Genomic DNA, 19,771 nt, shown 5'->3' on the forward strand with positions numbered 1-19,771 from the left:
GGGAGGGGGAGAGTCACAGATGGTGGTTCTCAAACTATCGAATGACAGGTATCAGAAGAGAAACGGAAACTTTTTAATGCGCTCAGATTTTTCTGGGTAACGTTCATTATTACATTGTTCTATTAACTATTCTTCAGGGTCATGATACCCGAACTTTCATATTTTTACTTGTCTGAAATATAATACACAATTGTATTATTACAGTCTGACATTCATGTGAGACGAGAGACGGAGGTCGTCAGTAATCGCCCGCCTCTTACGATAAGTAAGTGAGTGAGTAGTGTGGTGTTTGTATGTCGTGCCTGGTGTGTGTTGGATCAAAGCTTGGCAACAGAGAGTTTGGTCTCAAATTCGAGGCCGCCTCCACAATAGACTACCGTTGCCGACACCTTTTCTGCCTCGACTACTTTTACCGCAGCTGTTGACGAGGGTGGGTTGCCGAGTAGTCGGGCTCGTATCTCCGCCGGTTGTTGAGTTGGCTTTATTCGATGCCCAGAGCCGGCAGCACGTGGGAGAGGAGGACGAAGAGATGGAGGAGGAGGAGGAGCAGGTTGCGGCATCCGCGCCCGCGGGCGAACCGGTTTCTATACAACTCTGTTAGAGAACTGGTTCCCCCTCTCCGCTGTGTTTGATCGACGGTTGACAGGTGGACATGACTCTGTATTTTCTCCCTCTCTTACATCCTCTCACCCGTGCCACCTCGATTCTCTCGGGTTTCCCCTGGTCTTGGGCGTGCGTGTGTGTGTGTGTGTGTGTGTGTGTGTGTATTGGCGCCGTCTTTTGGGTTTCGCTCAAACGCCTGGTCGCTTACCTCGATGCTCAGAGGTGGTATCTGACGAACGACCGGAGGAACTGAGGCAAAGCTTTTGGTCAAAGTCTATCGCGATGCCCAGGATGGACGGTAGGGAAGCGTCGATCTGCACGGCCTCTAGTTCACGTCGTAGATAATCAACGTCCCTTTCGTTGTGGACATTGTCCCCATCGCCGTCATCTTCACAGCAATCATCGTCTTGTGCTTGATGCTGGCTCTCAGCTACCTTGAGCCGGATGACGGCGATCTGCTGTTGGAGTTGCCGCGCGAGATGTCGATCCACCTCGCTGGGTGATGAGGGCGTCACTGAGATGGCGCCTCGGCGACGGGGCCGTCTTGATGTGGATTCCGGGGGTAAAGAAAAGGAACGGGGCGCGTCATGACGGGTGAGAAATAGGCCGTCTGGGACGGAGTGGCTCCATAGACCTGACGAGGAGGTTTTCCGTGATGGCGGTCGAGGTGGTGTCCATAGCCATTGGAAGTATGAAACATCACCTCCGCGACTTCTCTTGAAAGGCGTCTCTGGATATTCCTCTTCATCCTCTTCTGCCTGGCGTTTTCTTCGCTGGCTTGTTTGGGCCATGATGGTTCATGCAAGGACCGGGGTCCTCAATTTCGATGTTCTCTGTTGGCTGGAGGCGATGACTCTGAGATTCGGGCAATTCCAAGCTAAAGAGCCAATCTTCGAAATTGTAAATCCCGCGAGACTAAGTAGCGATTTGGTGTAACGATGCTAGAGCTTCAAATGAACACGTCTGATTGTGGAGTTGGAGAGGTGAGATGAAGTGAAATGAGGTGACGAGACCGTGAGTGAAGCTGTGTCTCGCCGCCGGTTCGTGCGCTGGCGGGGTAAAATCGACGGTCCGCCGCCTGGCGCGAGCTTCACGTTCCGGATCGAGCTAAATGGTTTCTCCCAGGGAAACAAAGATATCCATTCCATAACCCCATTTAGCCTCCAAGGGCCCATCGTGACCACTTTGCATGATTTCTCGGATCTATGGTACGCAGCATGAAGTTGGGTCCGGAAAAAAGATGAGACCTGTCATCTCGGTCTCTTCGGAAGCGTTCTGGTATAGTTCCCTCTTTTCCCATATCATTACACATCCACAATCGTTGTGAGGAGGGACTGGAGTCGTCAGTGCCTCGTCCCATCTTTCCTGTCGCGGATGAAAGTTTCAGTCGATTCGCCACGATTTCGCACTGCAGATGAGACTGTAACTGCCGGCGGGCTTTTGTCCCGTCTTCACCCTAGCACGCCTAGCCAGAGCTTACACCATACTCCGTACACGGTTACGGTGTGAAGACGGGATGACCCCGCGAGGTGGACTACGATCCGGCGCGTGATTCTGTAAGCTCGGGTCAAAAACCGACAATAGTAGCCCTGCGTAAGTCCACTCGGTATGAAACATGCGGGATACAACTTCGCTCCCAGTCGCTGGGAACCCGAGAATGTCGGCTCTAGGATGATCTGTGCTTCTGAGGCTCCTTTAAGAAATGCGCCATGGCTACAGAAAGAAAGACTTTGTCTTTCTTGCCTACCGGAACTGCAGCCATTCCGAGGGTCGAGGGTATTCATTGTTGTCCATACGCAGGATTATTGATTATTTGAGCAATGCATTCGTCGCTAGACCACGCCCTATACCGTCTCATATGGGTATGATCACCGGATGGTAGGCCCGATCTGTCGAAACGCTAGGCCTGAACTCTCGGTCATTGATGCAATGTTTGTGATGCTATTGCCCGCCCGCGCAGAACTCTTTGCATATAATACTAAGCTAAGCTGGCTATAGATCATGCCGTGCTTCTTCGTCATCAACCTGTCAACTCCGTCATCCGATTGTCACCAAGCTTCTCGCCCAACAGTCGGCTAGGTGATCTCGGCCACCTCGTCTCTTCTATCGTCCAAAAAACACAGGCCATCATCCGAAAGCTCAGGCCTCGGCATGTACACTGAGCATGAGATCTTAGCAAGCAAACGCTTGCCCCGTCAGGCATCGCACCTCAGCTGACGAGCCTCATTCGACAACCTCAATCCTCCATGGTCCAGTTGGCTAAAGGCGTCCGACTGTTAATCGGGAAATCCCTGGTCCGAGCCCAGGTGGAGGAGTACGATCACTGCCGTGAGTGCCTGCTTTTGCTTTTGCGCTTCCCCGGGGCGTTGCGACAGCCTTGGTCGGCGACGAAGTGATATCGTGAGGTGGGGAACGAAGGACAGTGTATGTTTTATGGGGAACGAATGTTTCTTGAACGGTGATAATCAATGTAAGATGCTATGCTAGGTGGGTATCGGGCAAACTAATCATACAGGGGGAAAATTGTGTACATGAGGAGGGCTGGCCGGGAGGCACCCTCACGGAGCCAACCGGTCCCATTAACGACGACTCGCCGAACTCCATTGTCTGTCCCATTGCTCCATCTGTCCGGCTACGCGATTTGGTCTGGTCGAAGACTGGCCCGTGACCCAGAATCTGTCCATCGGGTCGGATGAGCGTGAGTAGCTCGTGGTAGTATATGACGTCTGATTGGTAGGTGCATCGCGCCTCTGCCCGCCGGTGTTTGCAGACGTGGAATATTGAGAGTAGCTAGCAGGTATTAGAACCGGGTTTACAAGGTATCAGGGGAGAGGGGAAGGGACCAGCCGTCGTACCTCGGAGCGGGACGCTGGTAGTAGCTAGATCCTGACATGTTGAGTTGTGGAGGGGCGGGTATGATGAGGGTGGTGACGAAAGTGCAAGATAGGCAGTAGATGTTTGGATGTTTGGATTATTGTGATGATGTTGGTTTGACCTGGCCTCAAACCGTACTTCATACCAACGGATCAGGCTTCATCACTTATATATGAAAGGATACGAGTGAGAGATGGCTCAGCTTGAACTTGGGAATAGGCAGCTGTATCGCCCGCTGCAAATACAAACCGTGAGGAATTGTAAAAAAAACCATCATACTTAATCGACTTTGAACACAGCCAAGCTGGTTTGTGAATGAATCAAACCCAGGGGCATGGGACTCCATGATGGAATTATGATTGAAAGAGGAATGGTTAGGAATTACAATCGGGGAAAAAAAAGAAGTGGCCGTAGAGTATGGCTGTGATGCTATGGAGGATATTGAAGATGATCGACAGTGAAGTGGTCTAGCCCCGCAGTCACTTGACGGCAGAGACTGTCATGAGAACATTGGATTAGGAACGTAAACATTGAGGCATTGGCTGGCATTGGGCGACGGCCTCCCTTCCCGACCTAAAGAATGATAGACAGCCAGCGATGACTCTTGACAACAATGTTGAAGAGTGAAGTCGAAAAGAATAAACGCAATTGGAAAAAGCCGGTGGATGAGGAACAAGGGGAGGGGTGATCCCGGTTGGCACTAGCTAGAACAGTCGCACATGGAGGGAGGGAGCTTGAGGCCTAAGGTGCTTGTGTAACTCCTTCGAAGCTTCCATCGCATAGCCAAGTGGGATTGGCACTCGCGTGGATCTGGGATAGCTTCCGGGAGACAGACGCGCAGGGGTGCATCGATGAGACAGACGCCCGCTCTTTCAAGGGTATCCGGGCTGGATGGGGAGGGCAGATGTTGGCGGGCGGGACTAGTTTGCGAGGCTGTCAAGTCAGAACTGAAAGACTTTGATGAAGGAAGTGTAGGTAATCCGTATGAATGGAACATTTGCGGCCGGGATTGGGCGGGCGGGAGATTTAGGCTAAGACAGAGTGGCCTAGCACTGCATGGCTGCGAGCAAGAGGGTCCGCGCTATGTTGTCGTGTTCGTGGAACGTTCGGAGAAGGGCATGGAGGCACGCAGGCACGGAGGCTAGTCAGGGCTGGGAGAGCTTTGCGTGCCGCAAGAGCCTGGTCAAGGGCCACGGTAGTGTAGATTGCAGAGGCGCGGTGAACGGGATCTAAGCTTCACTTGACGAATAGCTTGGCGAGCGTGGATGGTGATTTGCAGGAGGACCGCCAGGCGATCGCCACCATCAACTCCAAACCTCTTCGCCTCGCCGTTTGGAGGCGGGGCATTATGGCACACAGCAGGTAGGCAATGACACGCGTGTTGGAGATGAAAGCCAGTTGATGAAGCGGTCTGGCTGGCTGGCGGTACTGAAGTGGAAAGGGGACAGGAAGACGACGAGACTGGGAGGGAGAGAGGTAAGCGGGGAGGCATCCGGAGCTACCAATGGCGCAGACTCACAATGTCCAAGTTGACTCTGTGGCTTAGTTGCAATTACTGTCGAGATCAAGATCACTCGAAACTCATCACACCGCAAAAGAGAAGATTGGGTTCGTCGAGGCCGCCGATGAGTTGTCCATCTGCAGCGACCGTTGGTGTTGAGTTACATTACAATTGGCGTTCAACCTGATGCACACCAAACCCACCTCATCGACACCAAGCAGGGTATGGATGTGGCTGGGTTCCCGGGCGGTGCTTCGCGGAAGGAAGAAGCACAACCGAGAGGCGTAACACACTGAGAAGCATTTGCTGGGCCGAGAGTTGTCTGGCCAAGTGAAGAGTGACGCATTGCTGTGTTGTAACAGCTCATGGCACACTTCCTTGTTTGGTATGAAGGAGGGAATGACAACTGCTCTCATCATTGTCTTTCCGATTCAATGCTTCACGGGCCATAGATTTGAGTGAGGGGCCCAGTGCCCGCTAGATTCGTCAAGTCAGTTGTCGCAAACTGCGAAGGGAAAGAGACAGGCGCTGAGTGAGGCAGCATAAGAGAGTCGGCCGTACTTGCGACCAAATGTCAGGTCAATTACTTATCGTTCACATACTGCAAGTTCTCGCTGAGTGTTGAAACAACTCAACTTGGGCGAAGCTCGAGTCGGGAATCTCTCTCGAGTCTCACACACCACACCCCGGACTGAATTCAGATTCAGTGAAAGTGCTATTCGTATCCGTAGGGCTCCGAAGAAGCAGCACTCGCATCTCATTCTTCGCACGTTATTCTCAAGTGCTGCTGGCATGGGGTGCACGAGGGCTAAACCAACTTGGCTCAGCCACACAGCCAGTCCCTCCCTCACAACTCTGCCTGACAGGGCATTTTCCCATCCCCCCACTCACTCACTCACTCATTCGCTCACACACTCGTTCACTTACAATGTTTGCTGCTGCTGCGGTTCACGGCAACAACTCGAATCCACTGCGGCCCGTCCGAGTCCCTCTTCCCTACCGATATGCCATCCGTCATTGTGCGGCCCGGTTACTTTGGAATGAAGTCATCTCCATCTCATTGCGCGCGATTTTGCTTCCCCCGTGGAACAAGAGAAGAAACTCGCGGATAGCGGCTTCTGGCGCCATTGTAACCGCTGACGCCGAGGACGGACGACGGGGATCGTTGCGAGTGGGCGCTTACTTTTACTAGGATTCACTCCCAAAGTGTCTGTAGCCGAGCAACTCAGAGCGCCAGTAATTCCGGTGCCTAAATCCAACACTTTACTGAGAGAACTTTCTTTGAGCTGGTGGAAGCCTTCTCACAAACAATCTTTGCCCGTCAAGACATGGCACGAAACATCAACTCCTTCACTAAGGTGTTCGTATACCACATGAATATCGAGAATCCTTCTCACCCGTCACAACAAAAGTCGGCCTCATACAGTCCAGTCTGATGAAGCCCAGCTGCCCCCCGTGCCCCCCTAGGCTCACAGCTGAGCCTCTGTCCCCTGCAACCCAGCCGACTGGCGCACCACCATCATTCTTCTACTTCATAGCCATTGGCTCCGCCAGACCACCTTCGAGACCTCCTCCTCCAGGCTGCCAGTTTGCTGTGCTACCGAACCCCGGCTGCTGGGGGCCCAGTCTTATCACGTTCCCACGCTTAGATCGTTGGCGTTAGCTGCTTGTTGACCCTGGCTCCGTGCCGGCTCCTGTCTATTCTCTGGGGTCGCCTATTCCCCTCCCTCCCTCTCTCGCAGCAGCACCGCGGCGGCGCCACGGCGAAATGCACCAACTTTCAGCTCATTGATAGCCTGGTCGTCCCCCTCACTTCATGGCCAAAAGTACAAGTCCATCCTCCCCGTTGTCCATCATGTCTCTCGCCTCAACCTGAGTCTTTTGCCTCAATTTCTCGTCAGACACTTGGCCCGTAGCAGTACTCGCCATCGGTAGAGTCTAGTCTCCTTCTTCACCTCACTTACACGTTCTACGACGCTATACGTGGTAAGGCTGTGGCGGCCAGCCTCCAACTCGAGCTTCATGTCAGCTTCACCTTCAAGTTCGCACGCGACTCAGACCGGTCGCCCTTCGCTATGGAGTGACTCGGCCGAGCGCAGACTGGCTAGACTTTATGTCTACACGACCTTACCTCTCACCAAGATCGTCGAAGTCGTTCACAAAGCGACTCCGGGGAACCGAGACTGCCCAGGGTAAGCTTAGAGATTGGGTTGCGCCGGCGCAAATGCGATTGCTGACACCAGCGCTTACTAGGAAGGATTCCGCCAACAAGAAGCTCAATTCGATTCTCGACAAAGAGCCGCGATGGCTTCACCCGCGAACCCGAACAGACATGGATCGGCGGATAAGCGCCCTTGATAACTCTCCAACTCGCCAGAACACGCCCGAGAACGCATTTTCGCCAAATTACTCTCGTTCGATTTCCTCCGGCGCCCGATCGCATCTGAGCGTACACCCCGACTTCAAATACGAAGCCGGCAATAGCCCAGCAGTCAACGACTTTCAACCCTTTTACCATTCACGCTCCTCTTCGGCCGGATGGGGCCCGCCGGCCCCGGGGCCGCTTCCGACCTTGGTGACCGCCGATATTGCGTCCGTGCCACCACCCGAAACCGGAATACACCGGCAGACTACGACACAGACTCTGCAAGACGTGCTCTCACAGTATTCGACTGGATTCCGTCATCAAGTCAGTAGGTTGTTGAAGCGCTACACGATGCCCAGCAACACGATGATGAACCAATCACCGACGGACGAAGACCGACCTGGCACTGCCAACTCTAACCCAGCATCGTGGATATTCGAGTATAATGCGCCGCAAAGAAACTCGGAATCACAAGCCACACCCCTTCCCGGCGACTATCTCACCCTGCCATCTCACCTCCTTCAACAAGGCTTTTGCTCTGAAGGGCTTCCGGAGCATGATTCGCGATCTTGCTTCTGCCACATCCGAGACGAGCTCCCGAACGGCTCTTGGGTCACCGACTCAGGCCCAACTCCGTATGCGCAACACGTCCTGCAATGCGGAGAGCCTCCGAACAAGGATTGGAATGCTCGCGATCCCTTTGGCCATAGCATCTTACACCTTCTTGCAGCTGGGAACGCCCACCACGCCCTCTTGTTTAAAGCAATCGAGTCGTCCCCTAACCCATCGGCAACCAATAGCGCCGGCCAGACATTTTTGCATCTGCTCAACGACAGCTGGTTTACAAAACACGCTGATTCTCTCTTCCAACTCATCGCCTATTTGAAGCGATCTGATTTTGACCTGTATGCTCGTGATGTCTACGGACGCAACTTCTGTCACATCATCCACTCAAAGAAGCCGAATGTTTTGAGCCTGGAGATAAAAAAAACCCTTCTTAATCAATTTAACCCTATGGCTTATTGCTGTCGCGACGCATTTGGCAATATCCCCGAGTGTGCTCCTATCGCGCTGCCAATTCGGAGAGCTTATACCGCTGCTGTCGGGCAAGAGATGTCCTCGACCTGGGATTCTCATACGTTGCGCAAGGCTCCAACTCCGATTGAGGAACAAGCCCAACTTCTGAAGCTTGTTAACGAAGCACACACCAACGCCCGAGTGCAAGATACACAAGGCCGCAACGGTCTGCACTGTCTTGCCGATGCTATCCTTAGTCAGGAGTCATTATTCGCCAAGTTCCCACAACATCTGGCACAGGTAGCTCCCACAGAGCAGTCAGGCGGCAGCAGCCGCAAGCGCAAACACAACAAGCCTAGCAAATCGTTCACAGACTCCTCAAAGGAGAGACTTACTGCCAGGGAGAAGGTTGTCAGAGACCTCATCGACCTCGGCGTTGACGCAAACCACTACGACAAATACGGCAACACGGTGCTGATGGCTTTCGTGGCTCAGCTCCCCGAAGACGACGACTATAAGAAGCCCGTCAACATCTTGGAGGCTCTCATCGAAGCGGGTGCCGACGTCAACGCCCGTAACAAGAATGGCGAGACCGCGCTCCATGTCGCAGTTCGTAGAGGCAAAAAGCTGGCCATGCGTACACTTCAACAACAAAACGCAAACGTACAAGCCCGTGACGTGGAGGGTCGAAGTGTGCTTGACGTCGCCGACCGAATGGTGACGTCTTATAAGCAGAACCCTCACTTCTCACATTACGAGGCTTGCCACGCTTGGCTCTCAGGGCAAGCGAAGGCAGTTCAATACCCTACGATACCCCAAGAATGGGAATTGCGAGACTCGTGAGGATGTTGGAAGAGGGAAGGTGGTTAGTTGGTGGGTGGAAAGATAGGGATACACAAAAGTTCGAAGATTGCTGTTCCGGGTTTGTCTTCTATCTTTGCATAGAAGTTTGTGGCGTTTGGCGTTTCTGTAGCCTTGGTTGATATAGAAACGAATGAAGGGTGATATGTAGGAGTGTAAGATGATTATGACAGAACATCATTAGATACCCGAGTCCATAGTTGCATTGGTTGTCAAAGCCTACCTGAATCTATCAAATTTGACAACTAAACGACCTTCCGACCCATGTGAAATCATAGAAGCACTAGTAAATGTCTCCTTCTTTGATGAGAAGTAACGCCGTGTTCGAGGCCGAAGCCAGGGGAGATGTATTATGTACGTGAAAAGTAGATACAGGAAACTGCATAAAGATGTGGCCTCAAGTCCAACGGACTGTGAAACTGTGAGTAAGTAGTAAAGCCAGTGAGTAACCTCTAGCTACTCCTAAGAGGAAACCATGCAAACGCAAGCCTCTAGGCATTGGTGCTCGTGGTCTTGCCAACACCAGCGTTGGCCTTGACCTTGGCAGGAACATCCGCGACGCCAATGTGACCGATGAGCGAAGACTTGAAGCCGCCAAGCTTGGTGAGAGCGGTGGTGCTGGTAAGGCTGCTGACGACGCCAGAGTCACGGGCACGGTTCCACTCGCAGATGTAGCCCAAATAGGAAGTGCAGCGAGAGGCTTCATCGACGGTGTTCACAATGTAGACGTTGCCTCCGTTGGTCAAGCTGGCAGGGGTTATGGGAGCGGTGACAGCATCGAAGTAGTTGCCCTCGAGAAGGACCCAAGTGTTGCCGTCAATATCAAAGGCGTGGCCGCCCACGTTTTGGAAGTAGTTGTTAACGCCGTGGAAGAGGTTCTCGCTGCCGGCAGTGTTCGTCGTTCCCATGTGAGGGGATCGACCAGAGACGTCGTGCAGCCAGTTGCCGGAGAAGGTGTAGTAGTCCTTGGCGCCGATCAGGAGGGCGGTCCAGTAGTGCTTGCCATTGCAGCCGGCAGACCACTCCGTCGTGCCGTCGAACTCGGTGTTGGAGATGGTTACCTTGCCGGCGGCGCCCCAGCCGGAGACAATAAACTGGCGGCCGATAAGGGAGATCTTGACGTGGTCGATCCAGACCTTGTCGGCACCGTCAAGAGTGATGGCATCGCCTCCCCAGACATACTGAGGGTTGAGGTTCTGCATACAGTTAGTTATACCGCAATATCAACATCGCGGTGAAAGCTTATAGACGCACTGTAATATGAACGTTTTGGATGATCTATAGAGTCCTCAGTTAATATCTTCTCTCTCAAAACTGGATGATGGCTAGTAGCTCGACAGAGTAGACTCACGACGTTGCTCTTTCCACCACGGACACGGAATCCCTTGCCGATGATGACACCCTTAGTGCCAACACCCACAAGACTCTTGTTGCTGTTGATATCAATGGGGGTCTTGGCGGCGTTGTCGTAAGTGCAGTCAACCCAGGTGCCGCTAGCAGCATCACAGGTATCCTGGATCCAGGCCTGGCCCTTGGAAGTGCCGCCGGGACACTTGGTCGTGCGGTTGTCACTGCAGCATTTGCCGCTGGTCGTTCCCTCAGTAGTGCGGAAGTCCCAGGTGCGATCGATCATGATGGTTCGGGCCGTGCTGTCGGTAAGCCATTCCTTGAGTCTGCCAGGTCTTAGTTTCTGGACACTGTGGTTTCTCATCTATGGTGAATATTCAACTCACTGAGCAATGCTAGAAGGAGTCTGGGGAGCAGCTGAGCCACCACCAGTGGTGCCAGCTGCGAAGCCAAAGGCTTTGCCCTGTACCTGTGCAGTGGCCGTGCTCGCAAGAGCGGCAACGAGGGAGAGAAGAGAGACCTTCATCATGAAGGGCCGAGAAAGAAAGCGAGTGTAGTTGAAGTAAGAACTATAGTACGAAAGAATATGAAGATCGAAGAGGAGCTTGGGGTCGAACCAAGGCTATGGTATCGGGAACAGCACAAGGTTAAATACAAGTCTAAACTCCTATGGACGTACAGCCATGCCAATACGCAGTGACAGCGGGGCGACACGAGGAGGCCTCGACTTATTTCAGACTAAGTAATAACATTCCCATATTGCACATCTCTCGCCCGGGTGTGACGGTTTATGCCAAGCGGCGCTATAGGGCTGGGCCGGCATCGTAGAGGCGGCGAGGTCTTCATCAATCCATTTCCACCTAACAGCAAGGGCAATAGAGCATTTGAAATTGTTCCGTACGCAAACCATCGCCGCTGTATCTTGATGGATGCAGCGGTCCCTGAATCTTAAAATTCTCCGTGTGATGGGAAAACTCTCGCCTTGACCATACTGGCGCGGACCAGGCCGCTGCTCCGCGCCGACGAAGACACCAATTGGCAAGTCCGTGGTCATTCGGGCCCGGCAGACGTTTCCTGATGCGGGAGCTGGTAGTTGGGGAGTATGCTGGAAGGGGCAGTGTCGAGTGGGACAGGTCTGTCAATGTCATCAAGATGCTACATGGACGGGGGTCCTCCACTCCGCTTCTCGACCAAATCCAGGCTAGTGACAGGGGCCTAGGCAGATGAAAGGACCACGGCCAGAAGGTTGGCTGAAAGTCGCCGATGCAAGTGAGTGGATGAACGAGTCTAAAATTCGGACTCTTCTTCCCGTCCCATACCATATTGGGCAAACACATCGTCACAAACCACGTTCTGCGAATGAAAGTTAAGGTTGGTGGGCCTCTCAGCCGACTTGTCGGGATTCCGTACGAGGGACTCGTAAACTGGAGATTTGGTGCACCAGGTTGGCTCGCTTTCGGTTTCCCTACGGCGCATCATCCCGCGATGTGAGGTCACATTACGATTTCTCATCCTGCAAGAGCCAAGAGTAATGTGCCTCGATTCTTTACTCGAAATTGGAATGTTTGACTGCGGAAAAGAAGGATAATTATCCGTATGAATACAATAGTCTAGGGGTAACTCGGTCTAGTGCCAGATGAGACAGGTTGCTCCGTCGGACGTAACAATGCATATGAAGCAATTCTCGGTAAGACGCGGCTTCGCGTGGTGTTGCTAATGCTTCTTTTTTTTTTTTTTTTTTTTTTTTTTTTTTTTTTTTTTTTTTGAGGAATGAACCTATGTGAAGGCGTCATTGAAAGGTAAAAATACATCATGCATGTGGTGGTGACTCTCCGTCTTGCTTTCTTCGAAAGGGCGATTCAGCTCGTGGTAACTCGGCGCAGACCGCCACCTTTGGAGACAACAGCTACCTACTATATTCAGAATAGCATCGTCTACGGCCTGAGATTTCTGGGCTCTTTGATGTTTCGATCTTACCTTACTCTGCGTCGCTCGGCCGGACGTAGAAGACCCAACAAGACTGCCACACCAGTGGCAAGAGGAAAAAAGCACTCGAAACAGCCGATGTGGAAGCTGTGTTCAAGTTCACGCCTGGTTGTATAAGCCAAGCTTCATTCGATGTACATGCAGTTTGCCCCGAGAGAAGTACTGATCAAAGGCCCTCAGAACCGTGGGATAAAAGGGCGACAGAATACCTGCTCCCATACTGACGGACATCAGTAAGCATAGAGCTTCACGTTCTCATTCTCACTCTCCCTGAGCTTTCTGTTGATGCTCATCAACCAGAACCTCATCGCCCACGCACATATGATGCTTGAAACGGCAAAGCCAATCATGCACGAGAAGCCGATCCGGGAGGCAACATCCTGTTATACCCAGCTAGGACTCAAGGCCACCCTCGCTTGCGCTCCCGAACTAGCCCTACCGCGGGCTATCCTTCATCATCTCCTAGTAGCCCGATCAGGCTATGGAGACTTCGGACAATACCACTAACGCTTTAACCATATAGAAGCACTGCTTACCTGCTCCTGCGGGGAGGCAAAGGCGGTAGACCATCTGGTCTACTGCCAAAAGACCCTAGTAAGGAGGCATTAGTGGCCTACCCTCCACCCTTCTAGCCTACTCGATCCTATAGGACCTATAGGATCTCTTGAGCGGTACTATAAGGGGATAATTACTGATCCTATTGGATTCTAGGCCTTTCTCCGCATGATAGACTTCTTTTAGAAGATCTGCCCGCGGTACTAAGGACTAGGTCTTGACCTAGGCCCGACTAACGAATTTCTCCTCCTAGAGGGACAGACGGTAACAACGGAACTAGGGAACCAGCGGGAACTAGGGACGGATAGAACAGATAGTAGCCCACGGGCAAGATTTGGAGGACGTTAGGAAGAGGCGTGTACTATAGATTATATAGCTCGAGCCTACGGCCCTCCACGCCATATACCCCTCGGGAGGTCGGCCGCAAGGGCGGCAGCGCCTTTGCCGCCACGGCGTTAAATACAACAACAACAACAACAACAACAACAACGAGAAGCCGATCATGTACCTGGGCCCATCCGACATGGGCCAAAGGTAGGCGCAATAGATGTACGCCAAATTGGCCGTGACGTTGACTAAGGAGTATGCAACAGCTTTCTTCTCAGGTGTCTGCGACAAGGTATCGCTAACCCATCCCAAGATGGGAGATCCTACGGAGTAGGCACCTGTCGCATATAAGAAAGTTGCTGCGTATCTGACGGCGTTGTTGGTAGTCCCAATCGTCATGGCGAATCCGACGACTGCAAGAGATAGACCAGCTGTGATGTGCCAGGTTCTCTCGTTGAATCTTCCGCTCGACCATGCGAATGGAATACCAAGAAAACCGGAGACGAAGTAGGGAGGAGCCGTTAGGAGAAGAGCCGTAGTAGACTTGAAGCCCCTAGCCAAACATCACCCCTCAAGTACTACTAGGGTAGGTTCCACAATTTGATAACTTACATGGTACGCACAAGGGTCCGAAAGTATGCGTTGAAGCTGACCGCAGAAATATGGAAATTCTGGCAAGCGCAGAACAGCCAAGTTTTGGGGTCTTTCAGAGCCTACTTGAGACCATCCATGGTAGAGCCACGCTCTTGTCTACCAACAGTATCCCGACGAATGCGTTCAACGGCAAGCTGTCTCTCATCTTCGGTAAGCCATCGGGTAACAGCGAGGTCGTCAGGAAGCAGAAAGAAGCCGAAGACGGCAATTAATGCGGTGACCGAGCCCTCGATGATGAAGAGCCTAAGACTGTTAGATCATCGCCGAGAACAGATAAGTAGAAGAAGCTCTTACCATTTCCAACCTACAATTCCCTTGACTTGATCCTAAGTACTGAAAGTCGCAGCAGCAATCAGACCTCAGCAGCCAGTACTGACAACTTGACCAGTGTAAAGGACGGATATCCTGGTTGCAAGCTCTTTCCGCGTGTAGAAAATCAATAGTAGATAAAGAGCACCTGGGTAAAAGGGCTAGAAAAGCCATTCGATTAGCTTACGCTCGATCATTGACATTTGTTATTCAACTCACTGCTTCCACAAATCCAAGGAAGAATCGGCAGGCTACCAAACCACTGTAGTTCTTGACGCCCGCGGTGGCAGCAGAGATGGCGGCCCAACCAATCATACATGTTGACATATAGATTGATGGTCTCGTACGTGTAAGAAACATATTTGAGGGTACTAGACGTCGTCAGACTAAACGCAGCTCGGACCCTGCCCGGAAATAGACTGACCTTGCATTAGAAGGTATCCAACGAATAGAATAGAGATGGCAGTGTTGTATTCAACTCCTTTGAGTCCCAGATCATCTTCCAGCGTGTTCAATCGAGCTTGTGGGAGAGCGTTCCGGTCGAGCTAAGTTCTTCGTCAGGGCCAGGCCTTGAATGGGGGCATGCAATCGGGGCAAGGCTCAACGTACGTAGTTCATGAAATACATTGCCCAGAGGATCGGCTACAAGGAGACACCGCATTAGCATCGTTATCACCAGGTAGACATGTAAATCGAACATCGGGAGATTACCATGATCTTGCGATCTAGCTTCCGGACGAGGGCAATTTCAGCTGGGTCCGTTTTTTCATGGGCGCCGGAGTAATCGCCAGAGACAACGGCCTCGCCCTTGACCGATTCTTCATCATGCTCAACCTCAAGCGGGCCGCCTTTCTTGGAGTCGGTGTCAAGTGTAGCTGCCATCATCAGCAGAGAGGAGGGAACAAGTTAAATGTGGTGCTGTACAGAGTGAGAGAGCAAAGTCGTACACGAGATAACCTCCCGATGCATTTGGACCGACGAGGAAACATACAAGACATCGTTTGATTTATACATGACGGCTGTCTGTCACTTGGCTATACCCGGCTTTGCGGGTTCTGGTTCGACTCAACCCCAGAAAATACACGTTCCCCGCAAGCGCTAATCCCATGTTAAACTCATGACCCGGCGTTGAGGATACGGGGAAATGGGGCCAAGACCCGGCGAACCGTCACTTGGTCTGTGCTATACCGATACGCCGTTACGCCGTTACGCCGCTCAACACGGCCTTACTCCGTTCTTATCCCGCGAGTTGGCCCCCGCTACTGCGTTATTCCGTGCTCCCCACCGCGGGGTTCTCGGTGTAAGACCGGACGTTAGCCGGAGGGTTGTCCACCCAAGTCAATGAATAAAACAGATCGAGGAGAACGAGGCGACGCATTTGGAAAGCTTCTTTTTCGACGAAGCTCTTTCTCGTCCGAACCGCTGTCCCTACGCGCATTCCATTCACCATGTCTGCCGCCACAGTTTTCGACTCGACGCTCTTTGGCAACATTTTCGGCACAGAGGAGGCCCGTCAGGCCTTCTCGGAACGATCTTATGTTGCCAATCTCATTAAGGCCGAGTGCGCCCTGGCCGAGGCTGAAGAGGCTGAAGGCATTGTGCCGGGTGGCACTGCTGCTGTACTGAGAGACCATTGCGACGTCTCGAAGATCGACTGGCAGCTTCTTGCAGCCCGCACGGAGATTGTGGGATACCCAGTACTGCCTCTGGTAGAACAGATGTCAAAATGGGTCCCCGAAGAGACTTGTAAGTCTGGACTGTCAGTTTAACTCATAGTATTCCAACTTGGCTGAGATTGGAACTTCAAGCTGGGTACATTCACTGGGGCGCCACTACGCAAGACATTATGGACCTCGCTTCGGTTCTGCAAATGAAGACTGGCCTCGAGATCGTCGAGCGCCTTCTGTGCAAAGTCACCTCGACCCTAGAGAGGATGTCCGCCACCTACAGAGACGTACCCATGGCCGGCAGGACGCATCTACAACACGCTCTCCCCATCACTTTCGGATACAAATGCGCAGTCTGGCTGGCTGGTTTCCGCAGACACGTGAAGCGAATCGAACAGATCAAAGAAAGCTGCTTGCTGGTCCAATTTGGCGGTGCTGCTGGTACCCTCGCTTCTCTAGGCACAAGCGACAGCGGCATCCGTGTGCGTAAGCGCCTCGCAACTATTCTTGGCCTGCAAGACCCCGTCATCACGTGGCACGTGGCACGCGATACTGTTGCTGAGATCATCAACTACCTTGCACTGGTTGGCGGTAGCTTGGGCAAGATTGCGCTCGATTTGATCATCATGTCATCAAATGAGCTGAACGAGGTCATTCTACAATCACTGGCTCTCGAACGAGATGATCAATGCTAACGCGCATTTCACAGGTTGCCGAGCCTTATGTTCCTCACCGTGGCGCCTCTTCAACCATGCCCCAAAAGCGCAACCCCATTTCCAGCGAAGTGATTCTTGCTCAATCAAAGATTCTACGTGCACAAGCTGGCCTTGTACTGGATGGCATGGTCTCTGACTTCGAACGAGCCTCCGGCCCGTGGCACCTGGAGTGGGCTGCTATCCCAACGGCCTTCATTTCCATTGTTGGGTCCCTCCACCAAGCCGAGTTTGCCCTATCAGGGCTGCAGGTCAATAAAGATGCCATGATGGCGAATCTCAAGTCAACAAGGGGCTTGATTGTTGCGGAGGCTGTCATGATGGACCTGGCAAAGTACACCGGTCGCCAGGAGGCACACAATATTGTTTACAAGGCGTGCGTCAAGGCACATGAGAACAGCATGTCACTACAAGAAGCTTTGGAAGAATCATCACAGGTGACGTCTCATCTTGCTTCGCCAGACCTGGCAAAATTGTGCGATCCTACAAGATATCTGGGATGCTGTCAGTTGATGCTGGATGAGCTGTTAGGACAGGGAGCGGGATATGCAAACGGAAACGGAAAGGACCTGAACGGCAGTAAAGGGGTTGCGAATTGCAATGGAACTACCAATGGCAGCCATTGAGCTAACGAAAGCTTTGTAGAATATAGTCTTCTTGCTTTCTCACGATACAGTTGAGAGTGCGAGGTTATTGATGCGACCAAGTTGGCCAATCTGTCAAGTGACAATGCTAAAGTCTTAAACTTCAGCTGATCAAAGAGATAGATCAGCCCGTATTATTCTCGAGGGTAGAAGGAGCATGCGCATTACTCTGCGTTACGTTCCCAAAAGGCCTTTAACCTCTCTTCTTGCCTCAACAGTGACCAGCCCATGTGCGCTTCAGACTTTGGGAGAAGCTCCAGGAGCTTCTCCTGTTCCGCAGGATTGCGGAACAAATGGCCACCTGGCCAGCGAGTTGTCAGCGATAAGGTGTTCTGCTAAAGTCATCTTACAATCAGAGCCAAACTTACACATGGCAACCGTCATCCCCGCGGCTTTGGTTGCCGGCTGCCATTCGCCTGCCGAGTATGCAATACCACAAATTTGACGGGTCAAGCGCCGGATCTCTACTTCAACAGCTTTTGAAGCCATAGCCCTGTCAAGGCCGAGTACAGGCATACGAGGGTCGTAAGTTAGTAATATTATCTGGCAGATAATGGCATGTTGCTGACCAGCAACTTAGTAGACAAGAAAACGTCAGCGATCAAACTTTAACTTAAGTGCATGTAGCTGTGCCAGCCTCAAGAGTAATGAAGAGCACCGGTACTCACTATGGAAGTCGTTGGCAAATGTTATCTCAGGGATGGTCTCGCGATCAGAGCCCGCTTGCCACAGAGGATTGAAAGATGCCGGCCTCTTCTCCATCCACTGATGCAGAGATGTACGTAGATCTTCCCAAGACGCAGTAGACCGCGCGTCTGGGCCGTATGCAAACGTCAAAACGTCTTCAGTGAAAGTGATGATGCGCCAAGCCCAATCGAAGTCGCTTGTGGGCTCAAGGGTTTTAGTGATGCCGCATCTGTGTGCAAGTCGGGGCGGAGGAGTACGTGCTACAAAAGAGATGAAGATTTCCTGACGGATGGCAACTAGCAGACATGCGCGACATAGACTGTAGTTTGGGTCTTCTGAAGAGTCCGGCAAAGTGAATATGTTCGTGTCTAAGATGTGCTCATACGGCCGATCATCGACAGACGGAACTAGCTCGACAGTCAGAATCATGTGAGAGTGAACAAATAGTTCGTACCTATCATTTCCTCGTAGAGTCGCAGTATCATAGTGATGGCGCACAGAACTCCAGTCGTAAATCCTCGTGCCGACCCCGGGTGTGCTAGAGCGGGGATGTATGATTGCAAACATCTAGCTTGGTAGTCGTCGGCATCTCCAGCAACCCATTTCTCGGGCTGTGTCTGACTTGAGTGCTTGCATGAGATAGCTAAAAGGGCGTTGAGAAGGACAAAGTGTGTCGAGGCCGTTTGTACGATGGTCATCCTGAAGTGTCGATCTTTATCGCAATAGTCAAACTAGACGAGCGTCAGATAAGGACCGTTGCCAAATGTCGACTAGCAGTACCCAAAGAGAGAGACGATTGATGAAATGCTGAAGAAGGAAGACTTCTCTTTTGTCTCTCAAAGGCCATAGAGGATTGAATGAAGGCTCTTTAACATCGCAAGGGTAAAGCGTCTCAGAAACATCTTGCTGGGGTGGCTCTGGTATTTGCACTACTTCTCGTGCCCGAGGTGACTCGGCGGATGCAGTAGTCAGGAGATTGGCAATGCTTGGGAGGGTTGAGGGCTTTTCGACAGCAGTAGTCTCTTGTGACGATTCATTGGGTTCCAGAGCGATGCTGTCGTCTGAGAATATAACTGCACGAGTTTTAGTTACTTGGACATATGCCACCCAGAGGGCCCTATCGTGACAAGTGATAATCTCACGGGTGGATGGCGTTGATAGCCAGACTTGGTGGGCTGGGAAAGGAACAGCTCGGTTGTCCTCCAGTGACTCTTGGAAACCTTCAATAGACGGATTATGATGATGTCGAAAAGTTACTCGGGTTGTTGCTTTGTAAGTACACGACTTGGCAGCCTTTCCGCAAGGGGAGCATGTAGGGGCTGGCGTGTCGCCTGGTCCAATGGTCTTCAGCATTTATAACTCCATAATTTCAGACCTGCCAGAACTTTCTCCGACTAAAATTTCAGATGAAGTCGGATACATCGTACACTTGAGGGGATGTTAGAATCATTTTGAGACGCGAAAGGAGCTGACGCTTGAACATGATGATGTATTTAACGTCTGGTAACAAAAGGACGTGCCGGGCGCAATGCCGACATGGTCTATACTAATCTAAACTATGTTACAGGCTACCGTCTTCACCTAACGTTCCTGTTCAATGACTCGGGCAAATTTCGGAAAAGAAATTGGTCTCCTCTATCCATTCGCATAGAAGAGAGGCT

At 52.0% G+C, this 19,771-nt stretch overlaps 7 protein-coding genes and 1 non-coding gene across 8 annotated transcripts; 3 read left to right on the forward strand and 5 right to left on the reverse strand.

Annotated features, from left to right (window-relative positions):
• Nucleotides 1-761: 761 nt before the first annotated feature.
• BDP81DRAFT_435429 (uncharacterized protein) lies at nucleotides 762-1,608 on the reverse strand. The gene has a single exon (XM_060591049.1). It carries the CDS (start codon nucleotides 1,392-1,394, stop codon nucleotides 792-794), a length of 603 nt encoding a protein of 200 aa, XP_060441773.1. The 5' UTR covers nucleotides 1,395-1,608; the 3' UTR covers nucleotides 762-791.
• A 1,116-nt stretch (nucleotides 1,609-2,724) lies between these two features.
• Nucleotides 2,725-3,809, reverse strand: BDP81DRAFT_409184 (uncharacterized protein). Its single transcript, XM_060589072.1, has 2 exons — nucleotides 3,459-3,809; nucleotides 2,725-3,393 (listed from the first exon to the last, which is right to left on the reverse strand). The coding sequence occupies exons 1-2, from the start codon at nucleotides 3,494-3,496 to the stop codon at nucleotides 3,183-3,185; spliced, it is 249 nt and encodes an 82-aa protein (XP_060441774.1). The 5' UTR covers nucleotides 3,497-3,809; the 3' UTR covers nucleotides 2,725-3,182.
• On the forward strand, nucleotides 2,844-2,918 carry BDP81DRAFT_t265. Its single transcript has one exon. It is a non-coding gene; the product is annotated as a tRNA-Asn (tRNA).
• A 2,834-nt stretch (nucleotides 3,810-6,643) lies between the features above and the next one.
• BDP81DRAFT_381070 (ankyrin repeat-containing domain protein) lies at nucleotides 6,644-9,468 on the forward strand. Its single transcript, XM_060586867.1, has 2 exons — nucleotides 6,644-7,170; nucleotides 7,232-9,468. Exons 1-2 carry the CDS (start codon nucleotides 7,001-7,003, stop codon nucleotides 9,201-9,203), a joined length of 2,142 nt encoding a protein of 713 aa, XP_060441775.1. The 5' UTR covers nucleotides 6,644-7,000; the 3' UTR covers nucleotides 9,204-9,468.
• A 244-nt stretch (nucleotides 9,469-9,712) lies between these two features.
• Nucleotides 9,713-11,094, reverse strand: BDP81DRAFT_397556 (pectate lyase; the record flags this gene model as incomplete). Its single annotated transcript, XM_060588336.1, has 4 exons — nucleotides 9,713-10,417; nucleotides 10,476-10,499; nucleotides 10,573-10,894; nucleotides 10,955-11,094. The coding sequence occupies 4 exons, from the start codon at nucleotides 11,092-11,094 to the stop codon at nucleotides 9,713-9,715; spliced, it is 1,191 nt and encodes a 396-aa protein (XP_060441776.1).
• A 1,690-nt stretch (nucleotides 11,095-12,784) lies between these two features.
• On the reverse strand, nucleotides 12,785-15,281 carry BDP81DRAFT_463812 (major facilitator superfamily domain-containing protein; the record flags this gene model as incomplete). Its single annotated transcript, XM_060594066.1, has 10 exons — nucleotides 12,785-12,833; nucleotides 13,618-13,989; nucleotides 14,049-14,139; nucleotides 14,179-14,333; nucleotides 14,385-14,416; nucleotides 14,468-14,560; nucleotides 14,619-14,770; nucleotides 14,824-14,944; nucleotides 15,009-15,041; nucleotides 15,111-15,281. The coding sequence occupies 10 exons, from the start codon at nucleotides 15,279-15,281 to the stop codon at nucleotides 12,785-12,787; spliced, it is 1,269 nt and encodes a 422-aa protein (XP_060441777.1).
• Nucleotides 15,282-15,847: 566 nt separating this feature from the next.
• Nucleotides 15,848-17,405, forward strand: BDP81DRAFT_496594 (L-Aspartase-like protein; the record flags this gene model as incomplete). Its single annotated transcript, XM_060595435.1, has 3 exons — nucleotides 15,848-16,004; nucleotides 16,151-16,716; nucleotides 16,776-17,405. 3 exons carry the CDS (start codon nucleotides 15,848-15,850, stop codon nucleotides 17,403-17,405), a joined length of 1,353 nt encoding a protein of 450 aa, XP_060441778.1.
• Nucleotides 17,406-17,587: 182 nt separating this feature from the next.
• BDP81DRAFT_327528 (uncharacterized protein) lies at nucleotides 17,588-18,841 on the reverse strand (the record flags this gene model as incomplete). The annotated part of the gene is made up of 4 exons (XM_060585146.1): nucleotides 17,588-17,724; nucleotides 17,792-17,998; nucleotides 18,092-18,517; nucleotides 18,565-18,841. Coding segments are annotated over 4 exons (1,047 nt in total), but the record flags the coding sequence as incomplete, so codon positions are not given.
• Nucleotides 18,842-19,771: the final 930 nt, after the last annotated feature.

The sequence above is a fragment of the Colletotrichum phormii genome (assembly GCF_030913505.1).
Source record: "Colletotrichum phormii strain CBS 102054 chromosome Unknown BDP81scaffold_19, whole genome shotgun sequence".
NCBI classification, from domain to species: domain Eukaryota; kingdom Fungi; phylum Ascomycota; class Sordariomycetes; order Glomerellales; family Glomerellaceae; genus Colletotrichum; species Colletotrichum phormii.